This window comes from Salvelinus fontinalis, chromosome 2 (assembly GCF_029448725.1).
Source record: "Salvelinus fontinalis isolate EN_2023a chromosome 2, ASM2944872v1, whole genome shotgun sequence".
NCBI classification, from domain to species: Eukaryota; Metazoa; Chordata; class Actinopteri; order Salmoniformes; family Salmonidae; genus Salvelinus; species Salvelinus fontinalis.
Genome location: NC_074666.1, coordinates 88,158,246 through 88,179,861, shown reverse-complemented (window position 1 = coordinate 88,179,861; position 21,616 = coordinate 88,158,246). Strand labels below are relative to the sequence as shown.

The window sequence follows — 21,616 nt, the reverse complement described above, 5'->3', positions numbered from 1 at the left end:
AATTAAAACCAGTGATGCCCACTGCAAGTTCAACAAATCTACATGATCCAGTACATTGAATAGCCCTTATGCACATTCCATGATCGAACGTTCTAAACATACTTCCTATCGGTTTGGCAATTTCCGGTCAGTCTAGTTGTTATCGGCGATATAACGTTACTACCACTATGTCACAGTTTTTGTCTTCAGGACTTGCCTCAAATTAATATTAATGATGTACATCGAATTGTTAAATCAGCCTCCGAGACTCCAGCTAGCAAGAATGAAAAGGGGTTCAAGATCTATATAGGAAGCTACATAGACAACTATGAAGGTGAGTACCAAGTCAGTGACAGATATAATGTTAGCTAGCTAATTTAACTATTAACTGTAGCTAGCTAGTTACTTCGTAAAATGATGTAACGTTGACAGAATCTACCTGAGAATGTGTGTATTTTCGTTAGCTTGGTTAAGTTATGCTTGCTAGCTATATTTGCTAGCTAAAAATAATTGTTATTCATGTCTTCTACACAGTATCTAACAAAGATACATTGACAGGGGAGATCACCGTGACGCTTCGAACACACCGACTGTGTCATTGCGTTTCGATACACCAGAAGTACATGTATTTCCAATGGAACGCTGCGTTTGCCATGCAGCATTGCGTTGCAGAGGCAGTTGCAGTGCGTTCTGTGTGGTGCATACTGTAATGAAACAGGCAGGGAGCAGGTCTCGAACCCTCGACCTCCTAAGCCCGAGGTCCGGCGCGCTTATAAACCCAGGGTCGTTACAATACGTTCGATTTATCGAATGTTCATTAGGACTATAACTTTTCCCAAAGTTGGTTTATAATTATTTTTTAATTATGCAATGTTACCAAATAAAAATAAAGTTGAGGTGCCTTCTGCCCTGATGAAGGCCTTTTGCCCTGATGAAGTTAGGCTAGTCTTCTCCAGGACCCATTGTTGTTCAAGACAGTTACAGTCATTCATTACATTCTTATTGGACTCACATACACTCTTAGAGAAAAAGGTTACAAAAGTGTCCTTCTGCTTTCCCCATAGGATAACCTTTTATGGTTCCAGGTATAACCCTTTGGGGAAAATGTTATACATGGAACCCAATAGGGTTCTACTTGGAACCAAAAGGGGTACCACCTGGAACCAAAAAGGGATCTCCTATGGGGACAGCCGGAGAACCCTTTTAAGTAGATAGTACCATTCTTTCTAAGAGTAGAGTTGGCCTGGGCTACAGTTTATTGATATAGTCATAGACTGAATTGTAGTGTTTCAAGGCATTGTTAATGATGGTTGATGAGTATTACAATATAATTAGTAGAGCATAATAAACTGTAATGAGGTAGATATATGAGTAGATATAATATGTGGGTGGAATTCAAGTTACACACAATATTGATAATTATTTTGAATTATATTTTAGATTCTTAGCGACAGGGGACTCCTACAGGACCATTGGATTCAGCTTCCGAGTTGGACGGTCCACGGTGGCAGGCATTGACCCCTCTGTGGCACAAGCCATTTGGGACTGTTTGGTTGGTGAATACATGCCTGTCCCCAAGGAGGAAGACTGATGGGCCATCGCTGCCGAGTTCCTGGAGAGGTGGAATTTCCCCAACTGTCTTGGCTCCATTGATGGGAAACATGTAGTTATCCAGGCTCCACCGTGCTCAGGTTCACAATTCTACAACTACAAGGGTACATATTCAGTTGTACTCTTGGCTGTAGTAGATGCCAACTACTGTTTCTGTGTTGTCGATGTTGGTGCTTACGGCAAGGGAAGTGATGGCGGGACCCTCCGGGACTCTGCCTTTGGTCAGGCACTTCAGTATGGCACCCGGGAGATTCCACCACCTGCATCACTCCCTGGAGCTGAAGACCTGGGACCTGTTCCCCACATCTTCGTCGGCAACGAGGCCTTCCCTTTCAGACCCAACCTCATGAGGCCCTACGCTGGATGCCAGCTGCCATTGCCAAAGCCTGTAAGGATCTTTAACAAACGATTGTCCAGGGCAAGGTTAGTTGTTGAATGCGCCTTTGGGATTCTGGCAGCCCGGTGGAGAATGTATTGGAGAGTGCTTGGTCTCAGCCCCTCAAATGTCAATGCCTGCGTGAAGGCCACGTGTGTTCTCTATAACTACCTGCGGAGGTCATTCCAGGAGCCGCTCCGGGTGGAGATGGGCACGCCAAATGATCACCTACCTGATGTCACCAGCCAACAATGCCCCCAGACAGGCACTCCAGGTGAGGGAGAAGCTGACCACCTACTTCTCATCGCCAGCAGGTGAAGTCCCATGGCAGTATGCTGTGGAGTGAAACTGCTCTTTTAAGAGCCCCCTAACATAAAGGTTATTTTAAGAACCATCCACCGTTGTCCATAAAGTTGCATGTTTTCCCCAGATTACTTTATGTATCATTGTCTCTCTTCATTTGGAAGTTATATTTAAGTGACATTTGGGAGTAAAGACCACACCTTAACCCCTTCCCTCTCCCATTAACGTCAGTATTATACACACCTGGCATGGTACATCAGGTGAGCGGGAGCACTAGTTAACGTTATACGACATACAGTTAAGTATGATAACAAAGGGAAAGGGTAACCTAGGGTCCATACAAATAGTACAGTTTACCACCATGTTCACTGGCCTGACAAAATACAGGTGGGAAAAAAACGAATTAGGAAGAGAATGTGTTTTTACTTTCATCTTGTCTTAGATCAGCAAAGGTGTAGGGAAGAAATAAGCAGATTAAGTCTAAATGAGATATTAATTAACAACTGAAACAACTGACTATGAAAACATAATTTAATAAGTATTCAAGTACAGGAAAGAACATGACAGGTATGTGTGTTGTAAAAATGTTTAAAAAAAATATAACTATTGAAAGAGATGTGTATGTGCGTGTAAAAAAAGAAAAAAAAGAATGTGTAGCCTCTAATCTGTAAGAGAACAACAAGAGCATGTATTTTTGGCACAACTGCAGACCGATACAGGGACTACTCATAAAGCCTAGACGTAGTACGGGAACTTCAGACATGGCCATAAAGAGAGAGGGCAGGCCACTGGAGATCTGAGGCACAGAGAGGAGTGGAGAAGAGGTGTGTGTGTGTGTGTGTGTCTCTGGAAGACGAAAAAAAGAATGTGTAGCCATAACACAGCTAAACAAACAAATGGCCCCTGGACGTCATGGACCAGTCGATGGAACATAACTTCACAAACAGTTTCAACACTCTGGTTTTCAATCGGTTTTAAATGAAAGAAATATATTCACCTTTAGTCTCGTAAGAGACCAACAAGAGCATCTGTGAATTCTCTGGTGTTTGAGTTTCAATTCTGTCAATTCAGAAATCTATGTAAAACTAATAATGAATGCTATCCTAAGACTTTATAAACAAATGACTTTATGAATTGACTGAATTTAAACAGAACTGACGTGTGTGAAAAGAAAGGTACAATGAGGGAGGTCAAAACAACACCCAGACAACTCCTCTTCCTGTCCTTCCTGTCCCCTTCCTGTCCTTCCTCTCCTCTTCCTGTCCCTCCTCTCCTCTTCCTGTCCTTCCTGTCCTCTTCCTGTCCTTCCTCTCCTCTTCCTGTCCTTCCTGTCCTCTTCCTGTCCTTCCTGTCCTCTTCCTGTCCTTCCTGTCCTCTTCCTGTCCTTCCTCTCTTCCTGTCCTTCCTGTCCTCTTCCTGTCCTTCCTCTCCTCTTCCTGTCCTTCCTCTCCCCTTCCTGGCCTTCCTGTCCTCTTCCTGTCCTTCCTGTCCTCTTCCTGTCCTTCCTCTCCTCTTCCTGTCCTTCCTCTCCTCTTCCTGTCCTTCCTGTCCTCTTCCTGTCCTTCCTCTCCTCTTCCTGTCCTTCCTCTCATCTTCCTGTCCTTCCTGTCCTTCCTCTCCTCTTCCTGTCCTCTTCCTGTCCTTCCTCTCCTCTTCCTGTCCTTCCTGTGAGCCGGTCGGCTAAATTGTCTCCATTTCTGAAAGGGAAGAGAAAAACAACACATACAAGCTTAACATAATATGACACCATAAAAGATGAGATTTATGTTAACTAAATACTGCTTGTATAGTGTAGTTAGTGGCATAAATATAGGAACCGTGTGGTAAAGTTGGTAATACTTGCTGTTTACTCATGGAATTTGTATTTCAGATCAAAAGATGAATGTGACAGGCAAATATTTAGACAGCAAACTTGTTTTAGGATATTATCTAACCCAGAAACAACAGCTATACATTTGCCTCATATTAATACTTTGATCTGAAATACCAATTAACCTACATGAATATACTGTAAAAATGACCTACTTCACGGTCGCAACACTTATGACACTACCTGTGATGTGGAGAAGAAAAAAAACGTACCATTGAATTCGGCTTCGAAAAGCAGCTGATACATTTTAACCTTGACTGCTGCTTTTCTTTGCTGAGGCAGCCTCTTCAGTGTTGGCACCAGGCTCATGGCAAAGAGGGTCTCCTCATCCTCCTTCCTGTGAGCATCAGGTTAGGCTGCATCCCTCTCGACGGCTTGGAGGAGCCTCTGCTGAAATGAGTTGAGTGGATCTGGGGGCTGGTACCTCCGGTGACGCCTGGCCTGACGTTGTTCCTCTTAGTTTCTCTCCATGGCCACATCCTGTTCAACGAGGTCCTCAGTGGTCACTTTCGTGAGGCTCATAATAATCTTAGGTGGTCCTAGATCCAGAGGTGCTTCCTTAATTTCATCATCTTCCATGGCTGCACCGGTGGTGGTCATACTCGTGGATGATGTTGTAGAGGGTCTCACTCCACCGGTGGAGGCGATGGTCGCACTTGTAGGTGACGTTGAGGGTCTTGATGCACCGGTGGCGACAACACTTGTGGGTGACGTAGTAGAGGGTCTGGCTGTAAAATTGCCACTCATTGCCCTAGGCACAATAAATAAATCCAGAAAATAAAGAATGTGGCAAAAGCGCCAAGGCTGCTGGCCTGAAGCTGCTGACCCAGACCTCTTTCTCTGCCCTTCTCTCTCTCTGATACCTGTCCCTGAGTCCTCTCCACTTCCTCCTACAGTCTTCTTCTACATAGACATGAACATGATAAGCCAAACCATTACCTACCATAACTATAGTTATTAGATAGCTATCATGGACATGTCACCTACTGTACACATAGACACACACACACGGTTATCTGACCAACTTTTCAGGGGTACAGTAGTATCTACCATTTCTATTACTATTTATCTAGCATACACACTCACACTCTTTCAAACATGATTATTTGGTAAAGTTATCAGCGGTAGTAACTAGCATCATTTATTTGACTATTTCTTTCACACACACACCTCATTGGCTAGGTTAGCTAGGTAGTTAACGCTAACTAGCCACATCTAGCACAAGCTCACTACTAAACTGACCTGGCAATCCTACTATCGTGGACACTTTTCTCCAAGCAGCATTTTTGTGTTTATGTCCCTGTAGCTGTCAGCAGTTGTGTCAAAAAGACACGGTTTTGAGGATACCTCGAAAATGATTCTCTCCTCCATGTGTCCAACCGCATGCGACCATCTGCAAAAGGTACCTGCATCTGTATAGTTGCCTAGCTGCTCAAAAAGTTACTGTGAGGATCTGTGTTTATTGCACTATAACCCAATACTACATCACGTGATTGAATATTAGCAACTGTTGGCCTGGGTGTCTGTGTGTGTGTGCTGGAAGTAACATTTTGCCCCAGATAAGTGTGCTGAGAAGCTGTGGTTAACCTTGAGTGAGAACAGTATGCTTTCTATGCAGGTGCAAATAGCTCAAACAATGTTACAGAACTGTCTGACCTCAGTCTCTAGGGTGTGGGAGCGTAATCTACACAGCAACAGCGCCGGACACCAAGGAGCGCCAAGAGGCTGGGACCAGCCTGAGCGCCGGCGATAGGCTGAGCAAGTTTAAACCACGCTCAGCCTCTACTGTGATAGGCCAACAGACGGGTTGGAACTACGTCTGTCACAGTACAAGAACAGCTGTTTACTTACATCCTGCCAGTTTTCTGTTCTACCCTGCGAGGTGTTACAGTGAACCCGTATATACGAAAATTGCATTTACCATTTATCGCTTGAGTTTAATAAAAATACTTAAAGTATATTCGGTGACTCTGAATCACATTTTGTCCTGATACCAGATTTGAATTGACGCAAATCCCTTATATTATGCAGCAGTGATGCAATGACGTAGTCGGTGTGTTCAAACCGTGAGGGCTGCCTGTCACAGGTCCATGAGGACGAGTGAAAAGCAGCACAGCATGAGAGTAGGGAAAGGTTACAGATAGCTACTAGGGACCTTGTTAAACATCTCCTGTGGGACACTGTCATCATGGTCAAAATGTGTTGGAGACAGTGTCAACGTTTAATCTTATCAGTAGATAGATATTAATGATGGGTCCCAATCCCAATTTAGAATTGCCCACTTAACAGGTTATTTGGTAAAGATCTGTTGATGCAGTGTTTGGTAATTGTGTTACTGAGACACAATGTATTCCTGTATAGTTAAATGAGCCCCTAGTTAAGAAGACTAGACACTACTATGTTTATTGTTATTTATGGGCCGCATCATTCTTGTTTCTCACTTCAGTCTTTCATCACACTTATCTTCACAGATGGTGTTAAAGCACGTACCAGTGATAGTGGTCCAAAGCCACTACCCCTGTGTTGCAGGAAGTGCTCTGTGCAATCATCTGGTGGCCCTTCTTTACCAGACAGCGCACTACTCTCAACTAAACATTCCTGCTGCACCACCAGTTCACAGCTGCACAGACACAGAACAGCGTTGGCACAAGCCAAGAACACTTGTGAGTCTATCAATATCCATAAAAAAATGCACCTGAAAAGTATTCAGCCTATGTAACAGTAAATCCTTGTTAATTAGGGTGTGAAACCAGGTCCGGTTGATGGGATAGAGTTCCGTAAACCTACTAACTCGTGTGCTGATGGAATAAGGTAATTTGGAGGTTCCTAGAATGGGAACATTTTAGAAAACATTTTCTTGTGATTGTTTTTGTATCCAGATGATAAGCCTAAACAGTGGCGTCTTTACGATATAATGACAAATGTTTGGGACAAAGACTGGGGTAAAATATATAATTTATAAATCTGTATATTTTAATTCATTTTATTTGAACTTTCGGGCTTGTGCTGTTTCTGGAAAAGTTACATGAATCTTTGTCATAGTAATCTCTCCAACTTGATATTAAGGTTTTAAAATGTTTTGCAAAAGTTCTCTCTACAAAGCACTCAATGGATACATGCCTGACATGGACCTTTTCCGCGTCTCAGAAACGTATGCCAACTTTTCTCCACTTACTGCCCCTCTTGTGACAACAATGGAAATGTCAGCTGACGTGCCCCTGGTTGAATCCACCTTTGGGCCAGTGCAAGCCGGCAGTGTTCTGTCCTATCAGCTTCCACAGCCAAAGACCTGTGAAATTGTGAAGATTGCCGATGCCCCATCTCCGCGAATACTTCCATTAGATGGCTACAGGCTTCAGGCTTCCCAGTGTGCTTACTGCCTTAGCCATCAGGAGCAGTTCCACCTCAAGGCATTAGAGACAACCTACGAGATGTCACACAAAGTCGAGGTTGCTACAAGGGAGCAGAGCAGCAGCCCGGAATGGCATCAGCTCAGGAAAATGAGAATAACATCCTCTCATTTCCGAGATGTTTGCCATGTCCGGGGAGAGACCTCAGCTGACCACCTAGCTGAGCGGATGTTCAAGGGATCTGGTATGCAGACCATGGAGATGAAGAGGGGGCTACCCATGGAGCCAGTGGCTGTACAGGAGTACTGTACACTGAAGAATGTTAACTTCTTTCCGTGTGGCTTCGTAGTGCACCCAGATGCTCCGTGGTTAGGATCCTCTACAGATGGCATCATATTTGATCCCAGTGTAAGACCACACTTTGGACTCTTAGAGTGCCCAAATGTACCAAGTTATGTTGACTGCCCTTACCTGAAGATACAGAATGGAGAGCTGAAGTTGAAGAGATCTCATGCTTACTACTGGCAGGTGCAAGGTCAAATCCTTCTCACAGGTTGTAGATGGTGTGACTTTGTCATCTGTGCACAGGAGGACATCCTAGTTGAAAGGATATATAAAGATCTACAGGTTTCAAAAACTATAAGAGGGAAGGTTGACCACTTTTATGTTTACCACTACTTGCAGAAGTGTCTATGGTTTTGTGAAAAATAAGTATTGATGTTCTTGTGAAGAAATCTACAGTAGAATAGATTTGTTTAAAAACATGTATTTCAGCAAATGTTCAACAGTTCAGTTAATCAATTACATATCTCTAACATTGTATTCAATCTTGCATTCTGGCTATTCTGTGTTCACTTGATTTCTTTCCCCCACCCCTAAACTCATTGCCTAATTAAAGCCAATACAAGCTCCACACAAACTGATATTCACTACAACACAAATGATTGATACATGTCGTAGATAAGCAAATTATTATTTTTCTGCTAGCAAATAAACACATGTACATTTACACAGGCTTGGCCCATGCTCTGGACCGGATCAGAGACAGCACAGTCCATAGGCAGCGCACCTTGTTCTTCATCCCCCTCAGTCGGAGCAGGGCCAAGCCACATCTGAGTAAGCAGTTTGCTCAAGTTGACAAACACAAGAGGACTTCCCTTTGCACTCAACACCCTTTTTTTGGAATAAATACACAATTGGTCATTTACAGTCGGTGAAAGTGTTACAAATGATGAACTAACAATTCACAACCTGCATTTTTTGGACTTTGGTCAAATTTATTAAACACAGCCAAGGGATACAAATGCTTACTTTTCAACATTGACCCACTCAAACATTTAATACATACAAACATAAGGAAAAACATATGATACAATAAAAACAGTAAATGTTTAATATTTACATCAATACAGAAATAAAGAGAAACTGTTGGTAATATATATGCCTCAATTGAAGTGTTATATTAATCATGTGAACATTATGAGTGACAAATCATGTGGAACGACAGCTCCTCTCCTCTTCTGGATAGTAAATATTTCATATGAATGGGATCCTCCAACTCGGGCTAAAATGTAGAACCTAATTGGATCAGTCACGGAACATGGACCCGGTTCTCCTCCCGAGACAGCACTATAGCTGCCGTTCAGGGAATTTCACACCTAAAAAATATATATCTGTCGCATCAAAATAAAACAAATGCCATCACTAAGGGCTCATCTATATGAATGAATAGATGGGAATTACTAAAAACCTGAGTTCCTATTTATTAATACAAAGAGCAGTCTACTCCTTCAGAACAGACAGAGGGCACTGTGGTTTAGGGTGTGGTGTAGACTCTAGAGTAGACTTATGTAGCAAAGTGCTGAGGTATACAGGAGTAAGGCCAGCTGGCCTGTGAAAAAGTAAGGTTCTCATTGGCTAATTTGGGCCAGCCGCATATTGGGTTGCCGTTCGTATGGCTTGCGAATCGCTTCGATGGAATCAATGAGGGATTTGAAAGATGGCCGTCTCGCGGGGTCAAAGTCCCAACAATGCTGCATCAACATGTGGACCTGTTGAAAACAAGACAGGTTCGTTTCCCTAGGTTCATCTGGCTTACAGAAATAATGAAGACTGTGTGAGAGTGTTTAGCTGTATGCTTTACCTCGCTAGGACAGTCTCGGGGGCAGGGCAACCTATTGTGTTTCTCCAGCAGCTTGATCAGCACCATCACCGTCATCTGACCATGCACGTTATCCATTACGTTACCCATCATCTGAACAAACTTCTATAAAAAACACATACAATACATACACGTCACAATTAATACACTCAGCAAACCACACACTGACTCCATCAGTATTATGTAAAGGGTTGGTGTCCTTGATTAAATGGATCATGCAGATTTAGACTGAGCTAGTTTGAGAGAGACGAAGGATGTCGTTTCGTACCACTGGAGGGCTCTGACGATGGTCACCGTGGGTCAGGACCTCATAGAGCGTCACGCCAAAGGACCAAATGTCTGAAGAGAAGGAAAACTTGCTCTCCTTCAGACACTCAATCGCATACCTGTAAAATAAGTCAAAGGTTACCATAAGACACCTTTTTAATGCACACATCTGGAATCTAAATTAGCAGCCCAAAGCCCAGCAGGGAAGTAATTGCTCAATGGCTCCAGGACTCACCAGTACACAGGACTGTCTCCATCCTCACGCACGCGGTAGTAAACATCTCCCTCTGGGATGTATTTGGTAAGGCCAAAGTCCCCGATCTTCACCAGATGCTCATTCTCCACCAGTACGTTCCGGGCAGCCAAGTCCCGGTGGATGTATCGCTTCGAGTGCAGGTAATCCATCCCCTTAAAAGGAAAAAAAGCAGAAGGAGCAGGAGGAGAGATGAGGGAGACCAAGGTGAAAGAGAGTAGTGGTTAGAGAAGAAAATAGAGTACTTTTATCTATTGTTGTATGAAACAATATTCCAATATTGGATAGCAAATCTTCAACTTGAACCCAAACAGTGTAGCTACAGAACCTTAGAAAGAATCTAGATTACATTTACAGTTTAAAGTTTACATACACTTAGGTTGGAGTCATTAAAACTCATTTTTTCAACCACTCCACAAATTTCTTGTTAACAAACTATAGTTTTGGCAAGTCAATTAGGACATCTACTTTGTGCATGACAAGTAATTTTTCCAACAATTGTTTACAGACAGATTATTTCACTTAGAAATCACTGTATCACAATTCCAGTGGGTCAGAGGTTTACATACACTAAGTTGACTGTGCCTTTAAACAGCATGGAAAATTCCAGAAAATTATGTCATGGCTTTATAAGCTTCTGATAGGCTAATTGACATCATTTGAGTCAATTGGAGGTGTCCTGTGGATGTATTTCAAGGCCTACCTTCAAACTTAGTGCCTCTTTGCTTGACATCATGGGAAAATCAAAAGAAATCAGTCAAGACCACAGAAAAAAATGGTAGACCTCCACAAATCTGGTTCATCCTTGGGAGCAATTTCCAAACGCCTGAAGGTACCACGTTCATCCGTACAAACAATAGTACGCAAGTATAAACACCACGGGACCACGCAGCCGTTATATCGCTCAGGAAGGAGATGCATTCTGTTTCCTAGAGATGAAAGTACTTTGGTGCGAAAAGTGAAAATCAATCCCAGAACAGCAGCAAAGGACCTTGTGAAGATGCTGGAGGACACAGGTACAAAAGTATCTATATCCACAGTAAAACGAGTCCTATATCGAATAATCTGAAAGGCCCCTTAGCAAGGAAGAAGCCACTGCTCCAAAACAGCCATAAAAAAGCCAGACTATGGTTTGCAACTGCACATGGGGACAAAGATCATACCTTTTGGAGAAAAAAATAGAACTGTTTGGCCATAATGACCATTGTTATGTTTGGAGGAAAAAGGGGAAGGCTTGCAAGCCGAAGAATACCATCCCAACCGCGAAGCACGGGGGTGGCAGCATCATGTTGTGGGGGTGCTTTGCTGCAGGAGGGACTAGTGCAACTTCACAAAATAGATGGCGTCATGAGGGAGGAACATTATGTGGATATAGTGAAGCAATATCTCAAGACATCAGTCAGGAAGTTAAAGCTTGGTCACAAATGGGTCTTCCAAATGGACAATGACCCCAAGCATACTTCCAAAGTTGTGGCAAATTGGCTTAAGGACAACAATGACAAGGTATTGGAGAGGCCATCACAAAGCCCTGACCTCAACCCTATAGAAAATGTGTGGGCAGAACTGAAAAAGGATGTGTGAGCAAGGAGGCCTACAAACCTGACTCAGTTACACCAGCTCTGTTAGGAGGAATGGGCCAAAATTCACACAACTTATTGTGGGAAGCTTGTGGAAGGCTACCCGAAATGTTTGACCCAAGTTAAACAATTTAAAAGGCAATGCTACCAAATACTAATTGAGTGTATGTAAACTTCTGACCCACTGGGAATGTGATGAAAGAAATAAAAGCTGAAATAAATAATTCTCTACTATTATTCTGACATTTCACATTCTCAAAATAAAGTGGTGATCCCAACTGACTTAAGACGGGGAATTTTTACTAGGATTAAATGTCAGGAATTGTGAAAAACGGAGTTGAAATGTATTTGGCTAAGATGTATGTAAACTTCCGACCTCAACTGTATCTTTATATTACCAGCCCCACGTGCAGTGCTCTTGTCTCACCTGGCAGATCTGCTGTGCAAAGAGGAGGCTGTGAGCCACGCCCAGGCGGTGTTTGGCTAGGTACTCTCTGAGGCTGCCCAGCGGTAGAAACTCCATAATCAGCTGCACCGTCTGCCCTCCTGTGGAGACAACGAAACAGGCATTTACAGCAGTCACTCATACATACAGACGCTAACCTACACACGTATATGTGAACAGATGCTGGAAACCCCCCACACATGAACATGTCATATGTAGGAAGGAGCCAAGCAAGAAACGTAATAAACAAGCATTGTATGAAAATGAGACAGCTAGTCATATACAGCAGATAGATGACAGACAGGTGAGCTTGACTGGATCACATGCCACTCACCCAGCTCAGAGCAGCAGCCCTTGTACTTGACTATGTTGCTGTGGTAAAGAGACTTGAGGATCTCAATCTCCTTCATCCAGCCTTCATGGAGATGGCTGCCTCCCTCATGCTTCAGGGCCTTCACTGCCACATAGTCCCCTGTCCCGTCGTTGGCTGGGTCATACACATAGAGCATCACCTTCCCAAAGTGACCCTGGAGACAAAGAGAGAGCACAAAGCATTCTCTCAGAGGGAGGCCAGGGAATAATGTTTTACATAATGCTAGTAGATCACAAAGTACAACAGAAGATGAAGAGCACAGATGGGGTTTATGTTGTTCTGCAGGGAAATTAATTCACCTCCCCTAAGTCCCGGATCTTTTTCAAGTAGCGTTTGAGGAAAACGTTGGGGTCAGCACCCGGGAGAGACTCCAGGGGGGATATGTCAGGATCTGATCAGAAACCAGGAGAGCAACATTAAAGCAACACTAATCAATCACGAAAATGTGGTCAATCTAAATGCTAGAGGAGGAGATGGAGAGAAACAGACTGTAATCCAAAGAATAAAAGGAGAGGACATACTCTTGATCTGTAGTTCAGTGAGCTCTCGAAGCACAGTGCGGAAGGACGGCCTCTCCCGGGGTTCGTAGGTCAAACACATGCTAATGAAGCTGGCCAGTTCCTGCGACGAGGGCTCGGTGAGGCGACTCCGCGTCTCATAGAAACGCTCTTTCTGTTGGCAGGAGAGAGGTCAGGGTTCAGCCTGAATCACAGGCATGGTAAGAGGATGGCAGATAAATGAGTTATGATTAGAGGGAGGAGAATTGAAGGGCATTCACGATAGGTCTGTAGGTACCTCAGTGAGCGTGCTGCCACTCATGGGCAAATCTCCATTGTTGCAGATCTCCAGCAGTGTGGCTCCAAAGCTCCACTGGTCGGCAGATCTGCCGAATGGGGAACCGCTTGGCACACACTCCGGGGCGATCCATGGGATTCGCTCGACACGCTCTGTAGAGCATACAGACAGTCTAAGTCACACCAGGCTATATAATACCACTACATTCAATAGGTTCATGAATCACATGGACTCACAGCGCAAACTAAATAACCTCTAAAGCCTTCCTGCTAAGTGTCAATAGGATGACAAGTACAAGACAACCAGGAAGTGGGCCTCACAGCAACCAGGAAGTGGTTTGCACAGGGCTTCCTGTGACTCAATCTGATCTAAAAGAATGAAGACCAAACAAAATCACCAGAGACGGAAATTGAGGGTTGACAAAATAACTCATTGTGGAGAGATTCTATTTCTCATGTAGTGAGTGTTGCCCAACACGGAAGTGGTCTGGTAGGAACTAACTGTTTTATTGGTTAAGTAGGAACTAACCTTCTCTGGACAGCACGTTGAGGGCAATGCCTGGATCGCTCAGCTTGACAAAGGGAAAGGTGCCCTCCTCCAGACCACGGCGAGCCACCAGAATGTTTTTGCCACAGACGTTACCATGTACCAGTTGTTTAGTCTCCTGCAGTAACCAGGTGGTAGAGGTAACAACATAAAGTACATGCAGGACACTCAATAGTGGGAGATGAGGGTTGGCAATACATTAACTATGGACACAAGGGTTTAGAGTTTGAAACGGAGGGACTATCACAGAAGACAGGAGATCAACATCCTAAAAGATCATTGTTTCATACAATTAGTGAGGAGTAATCTTAGTTTGTTGTGATGTGAGGGTATCAGGCTGACTTACAAGGTAGCTCAGGGCACTGGCCAGCTGTTTGGCTACAGTAAATTTCCACTGAGGAGTGACCAGCGCCCTTTCCCTTCGCAAGAACACATCCAGAGGCCCAAACTCCACAAACTCCTCCACCATGATGTCTGCAGACAGGTCAAAGACAAGGATTATTATCAAGGATCACACTACCTACTTTTAGAGATAAGCGACACTTCAATGTATTGATTCTAATTAAAGGGATATGGTTTGGCTGAGAGTCAGGCTTGTGATTGTACTGTACACCAGTCCTGTTGCCTAGTAATTCAAACAACCAATACAATTAACCTTCTGAGAGAGAAGTGTCAGTGCTGAAGAAGGAAGTTGCACAGCTGAATGAGGAAGTGTGAGGTTGAGTAGTGCCACGGTGACTTACTCTCAGATCCTTTGACAGACACTCCGTGTACAAAGACCAGGTGACTGTGAGATACTTGGCTCATCAGACTGGCTGTTTCAAAGAACGCCTACGAGAGGACAGGAAAGAGGAAGCATTATCATAACATTGTAAACAAAGGTTCACATTCAACAGAGTTGAATTGGTGAAAACAGTAGTTTAGAACCAACAAGGTACTTAAGAAACCGTTGTGTGAATGTGGCAAACTGGGTTGGAACCTGGGATGGTGTTATCGCACAGAGCTAAAGTCTCCAGGTCTCAGGTAAGGTTACTCAGCACGCAATCAATTCCTGTAAGAGGATAATGATACAGTATTGGTAACTCACTAATGCTATGTCCTTGTGGCTCTGGTCCAAGATCTTAAGAACCACTCGGATCTCTTTGCGATCAGTAAGATTGTTGTTCCACTCGTCCTCCTCATCCTCCTCTGCTCCGCCCCACACCAACAGACTGCCTGAGTAGATGTTGGTCCTGGTCCCACGGCCCAGATGCTGCTCCTGAGCACAGGGACAAACAGACATTTTAGAAGTACTGGGTACAAACCGGACAAAGATAGAGAAGAGCATTAGTGTTCAGTAGTCAATTCCAAAAATGTATTGGAATTTAGTGAACCTGGGAGGTACTGTTGCAAAGTGTTTCGCTACGGTGTGCCCTACCTAATATAACCTAGGTGAAACATACACAAAGGAGGGCGCTGACAGAGAGATGTATAGAAGAGAAGAATGCCCTCTCTCTCACCTGGGTGATCTCCTTGTCTTTGATCTGATGGAACCTCAGCTGAGTCAGACAGAGGGCCACAGAGTCAGGCTGAACACACTGGTCCGCACCCTGCCTCATCACCAAGAGGTTGGACAGTTCTGCAGCACACAAACACTCATTTAAATACAGTATAGGAAAACATGGACACACAACCCTACCTTACAGAATAACATCGCTGTACATATGTTGAGCTGTTGTATGTCAGGGTCAGAACAACACCAATGCACATCTATAATAAACACATCACACACAAACTAACCTGCAGGTCGGGGTAGGCAGCATTTCTTCACAGTGAAATTGTCCGTGCCAGACTTGAGCACAAAGGTCTTGAGGCTGTCGGTGAGCTCCTTGACACTGGAGAACTTCCGGTCCCAGCCTTCCAGAGCAAACACTGAACCACTATGCAGGATCCTGAACTGCTTGTGGATTGCAGCTTGTCCATCCTATAGGAAGCCAGCAAAGACACACACATGCATCCAAATATAGAACTTCTAATGACATTGTATTGCTTTTTATATTTTTGGACTCAACATTTCCCATGTTCCTCATCCTTCAGGGCTTGGTGTGGAGGCACTTTTACCTGACTCTTGTTTAGAACAGCTAATATGATGTGGTGGTAGTCGAGGACGCTCCAGCGCACAAGAAAGGCTCCCTCTGCTTCCTTCCTCAGTCTCTGCAGCACAAAGTCATCACTGAAAAAGACAGTAAGAATTGTAGTGGGAGCCAGGGCAGTGTGTGTGTGTGTGTGTGTGTGTGTGTGTGTGTGTGTGTGTGTGTGTGTGTGTGTGTGTGTGTGTGTGTGTGTGTGTGTGTGTGTGTGTGTGTGTTACTCACTTCATTGGTCCATGGAGGCCATTGGTGGCACTGAGCACTACTCTGGGCGGAGCCACCTCGTGACACAGGTAGTGGTGTGCGTCTGCAGTAAGCCGGAAGTACCCGTCCAGGAGGGAGACGAAAGACAGAGCCTCAAGGCTGGAATTCATTTGAACCTCCTACACACATATAAACATATCATCCTCAGAAAACACCACCTACACACATTTCGCAGTCAGATACTCCGCTTCCATACAGACATACATCATATAGTAAGATGCAACTTCACACACACACAAACCTAACTTGAGATCTGCACACTTGACTTAGGTTTTCGCATAAATCATGCACTGTTGTCAATGAGGGATTTTCACAAAACATGGAGCTACGTGTGTGTATCTCAAGATAAGTTTGGGACCCAACAGAAAGCAGTTGAGATGTAGGTGCTCGAACCATAGAGATGTTGTCTTGTTTAATGATGCTGACGTTGGCTCCAGTGATGGTGATGTGGGAGATTTCAGGGAAGTCGCAGAAAGACGTCCATGTGTCAGAGGGTTTGGGTTCTTGCTGGAGGGGCGATTGCTTCACACTTTTCCGATTCCCTAAGTAATCGTTCCCAAAGTAACTGTTGGCCTGAGGCTAGAACGGATAGACACAACTTACAGAGCATCCCACAGAAGGCATACTACGAGAAACACACAAAGGAAACTCACAGTTCTAACTAGCAATCAAAGGGCCTGATAAACATCCAATAGGACAGACATACCTTCTTCACTGTCAACTTCCTCCACTGAATCCCCTTGGTACCAGACACCATGACCTCATGCATGACCTGAGGGCCAACGTTCTCAGGGTCAGGTGCCCCAAGGGCATGGCTGGTGTTGAGGTAGGAGCCGCTCCCGTCGCCCCCGTCCTTCCTCAGCTCCAGGTGGGCCGTGAGGAAGGTCTCGGTGCCGAAGCGGGGGGCTAGGTGCTCCAGAGTAGACAGGTATTTATACATGACCTCCTGGGAGCCCAGGCGTCCTACGTCCACAGTGTGCTCCTGGAAGGTCCTCACAAAGTCAGCAAACACACGCCGGATACGGATCTTGGTCAGGAAGTTGTCCCTCGCTATGTGTTTGGAGAAGGATCTCGGAATGCAGCGCAGGAAGCTGCAGTATGGCAAGGGGAATATGGAAGTAAATCAAAACATTACGGCTGCGTTTGTAATGGCACTAGTTTCCCTATATAGTGCACTAGTTTTGATAGTGAATAAGGTGCCATTTTCAACACAGCCTCAGACTATAGTAATGTCTGAAACCTTGTCAAAGCCCTTCCTGAAGCAATGCACCCATCCCCTTTGACTCATGGCTTACCTGACAGACTTGGCCACTTCCTGTAGCGTGCAGCCTGAGCGCAGGGCCTGGTGAGACAGGTGCAGCACAGCCATCCCCAGACTCTCATTCTTAAAGCAACTCAACTCTTCCTTTCCTTGAGCATCCTCCATCGACGTGACATCATTCACAAAATCAAACTTTGCCTAAGCGAAACAAAAAGGGAAATGACTTATTTCACAATATGAAAATGTCCGTGTGACACAGGAATATTATGTTAATGCACACTTCCACAGGAATATATGAATACAAACACATTTTGGATAAAACACGCCTCATTCTGAAACTCACCTGGCAGAAGAGGTATTCCAGGGAGGTCATTTCTAGTAGAGGTGAGCCCCCGTGCTCTGTCCCTGACCGTGGGGCATATCGCGCCACTGACGGCTCCTTCTCACTCAACCCATGCCAATTCCGAAAGTAAAACCTGGGAACAGAAAGAGTAAATTCCCTATATAAATATGTCTGTACGTAAAACCATACAGTGCATAATCTCCCCAAACAGACCAATACTAACTCTCTCTCACACACACACACACACACACACACTATAAAAACAGTTGGCTGGTATGCCCTAGCCCGTCTGAGCGGTCGGCTGTGAATGCCCTCTCCCGCTTGCACAATTATGCTGACTGGGATTTGGGTTCTGACCCTCCACAGGATGTCCGCTCAGAACAATGCTGATGCTTCTCTGGGTTCTGATCCTCCACAGGATGTCCGCTCAGAACAATGCTGATGCTTCTCTGGGTTCTGATCCTCCACAGGATGTCCGCTCAGAACAATGCTGATGCTTCTCTGGGTTCTGATCCTCCACAGGATGTCCGCTCAGAACAATGCTGATGCTTCTCTGGGTTCTGATCCTCCACAGGATGTCCGCTCAGAACAATGCTGATGCTTCTCTGGGTTCTGATCCTCCACAGGATGTCTGCTCAGAACAATGCTGATGCTTCTCTGGGTTCTGATCCTCCACAGGATGTCCGGGATAACTAAGGTAGGCTGAACAGCCAAACTAACGGGACTCAAGGGAAACTGAAGGGAGTGTGAGGGAAATGTAGGTAGAGAAGAGGGGACGGATGGCCTTTTTTAAAACACACACACACAAACTAACCTCATGCGATAATGGAGTGTCAGTCTTGTCTGCTCTTCTGAGTTGAAGAGATGGTTGGGACTGTACCAACAGTGGGATTCAGGGTCATACAGGGAAAACAGGACATGGCACAGTGGAGTTATACCTAGGGGGACAGATATATAGGTTACGCACACCTTGGATTTACCCTTTCAATGACATACAGTGCATTCAGAAAGTATTCAGACCCCTTCACTTTTTCCACAGTTTGTTACGGTACAGCCTTATTCTAAAGTGGATTAAATAAATAAAAATGTCCTCATCAATCTACACACAAAACCCCATAATGACAAAGCGAAAATAGGTTTTTAGAAATATTTGCAAATGTAAAAAAAACAACTCTAATACCTTATTTACATAAGAATTCAGATCCCTTGCTATGAGACTCGAAATTGAGCACAGGTGCATCCTGTTTCAATTGATCATCCTTGAGATGTTTCTACAACTTGATTGGAGTCCACCTGTGGTAAATTCAATTGATTGGACATGATTTGGAAAGGCACACACCTGTCTATATAAGGTCCCACAGTTGACAGTGAATGTCAGAGCAAAAAAACCAAGCCATGAGGTCGAAGGAATTGTACATAGACAGGCTTGTGTTGAGGCACAGATCTGGGGAAGGGTACCAAAACATTTCTGCAGCATTGAAGGTCCCAAAGAACACAGTGGCCTCCATCATTCTTAAATTGAAGACGTTTGGAAACACCAAGAATCTTCCTAGAGCTGGCCACCCAGCCAAACTGAGCAATCGGGGAAGTAGGGCCTTGGTCAGGGAGGTGACCAAGAACCCTATGGTCACTTTGACAGAGCTCCAGAGTTCCTCTGCGGAGATGGGAGAACCTTCTGGAAGGTCAACCATCTCTGCAGCACTCCACCAATTAGGCCTTGCTGGTAGAGTGGCCAGATGGAAGCCACTAAGTAAAAGGCACATGACAACCCACTTGGAGTTTGCCAAAAGGCATCTTAAATTACTCTCAGGCCATGAGAAACAAGATTCTCTGGTCAGATGAAACCAAGATTGAACTCTTTGGCCTGAATGCCAAGCGTCACGTCTGGAGGAAACCAGGCACCTCTCATTACCTGGCAAATAACATCCCTACAGTTAATCATGGTGGTGGCAGCATAATGCGCTGGGGATGTTTTTCAGCGGAAAGGACTGGGAGACTAGTCAGGATCGAGGGAAAGATGATCAGAGCAAAGTACATCGTTGATGAAAACCTGCTCCAGAGCACTCAGGACCTCAGACAGGGGGGAAGGTTCACCTTCCAACAGGACAAGGACTCAAAGCACACAGCCAAGACAACGCAGGAGTGGGTTCGGGACAAGTCTCTGAATGTCTCGATCGAACATCTCTGGAGAGACCTGAAAATAGCTGTTCAGCTACGCTCCCCATCCAACCTGACAGAGCTTGAGAGGATCTGCAGAGAAGAATGGGAGAAACTCCCCAGATACTGGTGTGTCAAGCTTGTAGCGTCATACCCAAGAAGACCCGAGGCTGTAATCGCTGCCAAAGGTACTTCAACAAAGTACTGACTAAAGGGTCTGAATATTCATGTAAATATTTCAACATGAATTTTTTTTTATACATTTGCAAGCATTTCTAAAAACCTGTTTTTGCTTAATCATTATGGGGTAATGTGTGTAGATTGATGAGGAAAATAAACTATTTAATCAATTTTAGAATAAGGCTGTACTGTAAAAAAAAAAAGGAAATTGTGAAGGGGTCTGAATACTTTCCTCAATGCCCTGTAAAACCCAGCTTCCTGGGGTCATCAACCCAAACACCCCCTTACGTGCCAGGCTGCCAATGTCCTCAAACATGAGGAAACAGAACACCACACAGCTAACCGGAGAGTCCTAAATTCTTTCTCAATACTCACACAAAATATTCTTTCTGTTTCATGAAAACAATAAATGGCACTTGTTCTTACCCACAGTCTGTGCTGCAGAGATGGAAAGCTCCTCAGCTGTCACTTTATCCTCTGTGTGGGTCAGATAGCGCTCCCCTCCCTTGGTCCAAAACAGATAGACATGGACGCCTGGTCCCTGAGGAGGCTCAAACTGGCCTGTGGATGACCCTGTTCTGGTACTCTTGGAGCGGCCCCTTCGAGACATCATGGACCAGGCTGGGTCACAACACCTGTCCCAGGTAGGAAGTAAGAGAAAAGTATTTCACTGTAATCCAGCACTTACCACAAGCAGTAATTCAATAGTGTCTTGCGGTGCAAAATCACTAATTGAAAAGAAAATTAGATAACAATTAAGAACATACGTTTTATACATGGGTTTTGTTAATATCAACAAAAATTATATTCAATTACAATGTAAGCCTTATTGTAGCAAGTAAGCACATCTGGATCAAATAGATTTGTTACTATGTAATTGATCGGCATTATTACCATGTTCTGAGAACTCGCGATATGATTCAATATTTTCTAGTAAGGCCTTCCGGGGTATTGCACATGAACTTCAGTAAAGACGCATATTTAACGATAACATGACATGAAAATCCGGATAGAATTTATCCAATGTTTCCACATTTTAAAAATCGATTCTCACCAATACATTAATCACTTCGTCATCGAACTGATTGCTCACGGATATGGTGGCATATAGCCTACTGTGTACTGTAAACAATTGTAAACCAGTGGCATAAAGCCCACTTCCTTTAATGCTGATGATACAGTATGCTTTATCCGCCAATGCTGGAATAAACCCGGGTATTTGTAAATTGTACTGCACATTTGTCAAACTACAGAATTCTTACCATTTAGTTGCGTCCCTAAAACGTGTAGTTAGAAAACCCAATGCAGGTTGAACCGAAGTCCACTCTTCGTATGATTTCCTAATGCGTGTCTCCCCTACTCCTACGCATGCCCGT

At 44.4% G+C, this 21,616-nt stretch overlaps 2 protein-coding genes and 1 long non-coding RNA gene across 3 annotated transcripts; 1 reads left to right on the top strand and 2 right to left on the bottom strand.

The window, feature by feature from the left end:
• Positions 1–3,658: 3,658 nt before the first annotated feature.
• LOC129830839 (uncharacterized) lies at positions 3,659–4,556 on the bottom strand. Its single transcript, XR_008755640.1, has 2 exons — positions 4,352–4,556; positions 3,659–3,966 (listed from the first exon to the last, which is right to left on the bottom strand). It is a non-coding gene; the product is annotated as an uncharacterized LOC129830839 (long non-coding RNA).
• A 2,057-nt stretch (positions 4,557–6,613) lies between these two features.
• LOC129830826 (uncharacterized) lies at positions 6,614–8,246 on the top strand. Its single transcript, XM_055893591.1, has 2 exons — positions 6,614–6,802; positions 6,880–8,246. Exon 2 carries the CDS (start codon positions 7,214–7,216, stop codon positions 8,198–8,200), a length of 987 nt encoding a protein of 328 aa, XP_055749566.1. The 5' UTR covers positions 6,614–6,802; positions 6,880–7,213; the 3' UTR covers positions 8,201–8,246.
• A 499-nt stretch (positions 8,247–8,745) lies between these two features.
• Positions 8,746–21,616, bottom strand: LOC129830808 (non-receptor tyrosine-protein kinase TYK2-like). The gene is made up of 24 exons (XM_055893558.1): positions 21,503–21,616; positions 20,667–20,875; positions 18,718–18,841; positions 17,904–18,036; positions 17,595–17,758; positions 17,006–17,390; positions 16,693–16,878; positions 16,261–16,418; positions 16,007–16,118; positions 15,686–15,869; positions 15,406–15,524; positions 14,994–15,164; positions 14,650–14,737; positions 14,253–14,380; positions 13,889–14,024; positions 13,361–13,512; positions 13,087–13,237; positions 12,865–12,956; positions 12,527–12,719; positions 12,175–12,293; positions 10,153–10,325; positions 9,919–10,036; positions 9,633–9,755; positions 8,746–9,540 (listed from the first exon to the last, which is right to left on the bottom strand). Exons 2-24 carry the CDS (start codon positions 20,851–20,853, stop codon positions 9,400–9,402), a joined length of 3,537 nt encoding a protein of 1,178 aa, XP_055749533.1. The 5' UTR covers positions 20,854–20,875; positions 21,503–21,616; the 3' UTR covers positions 8,746–9,399.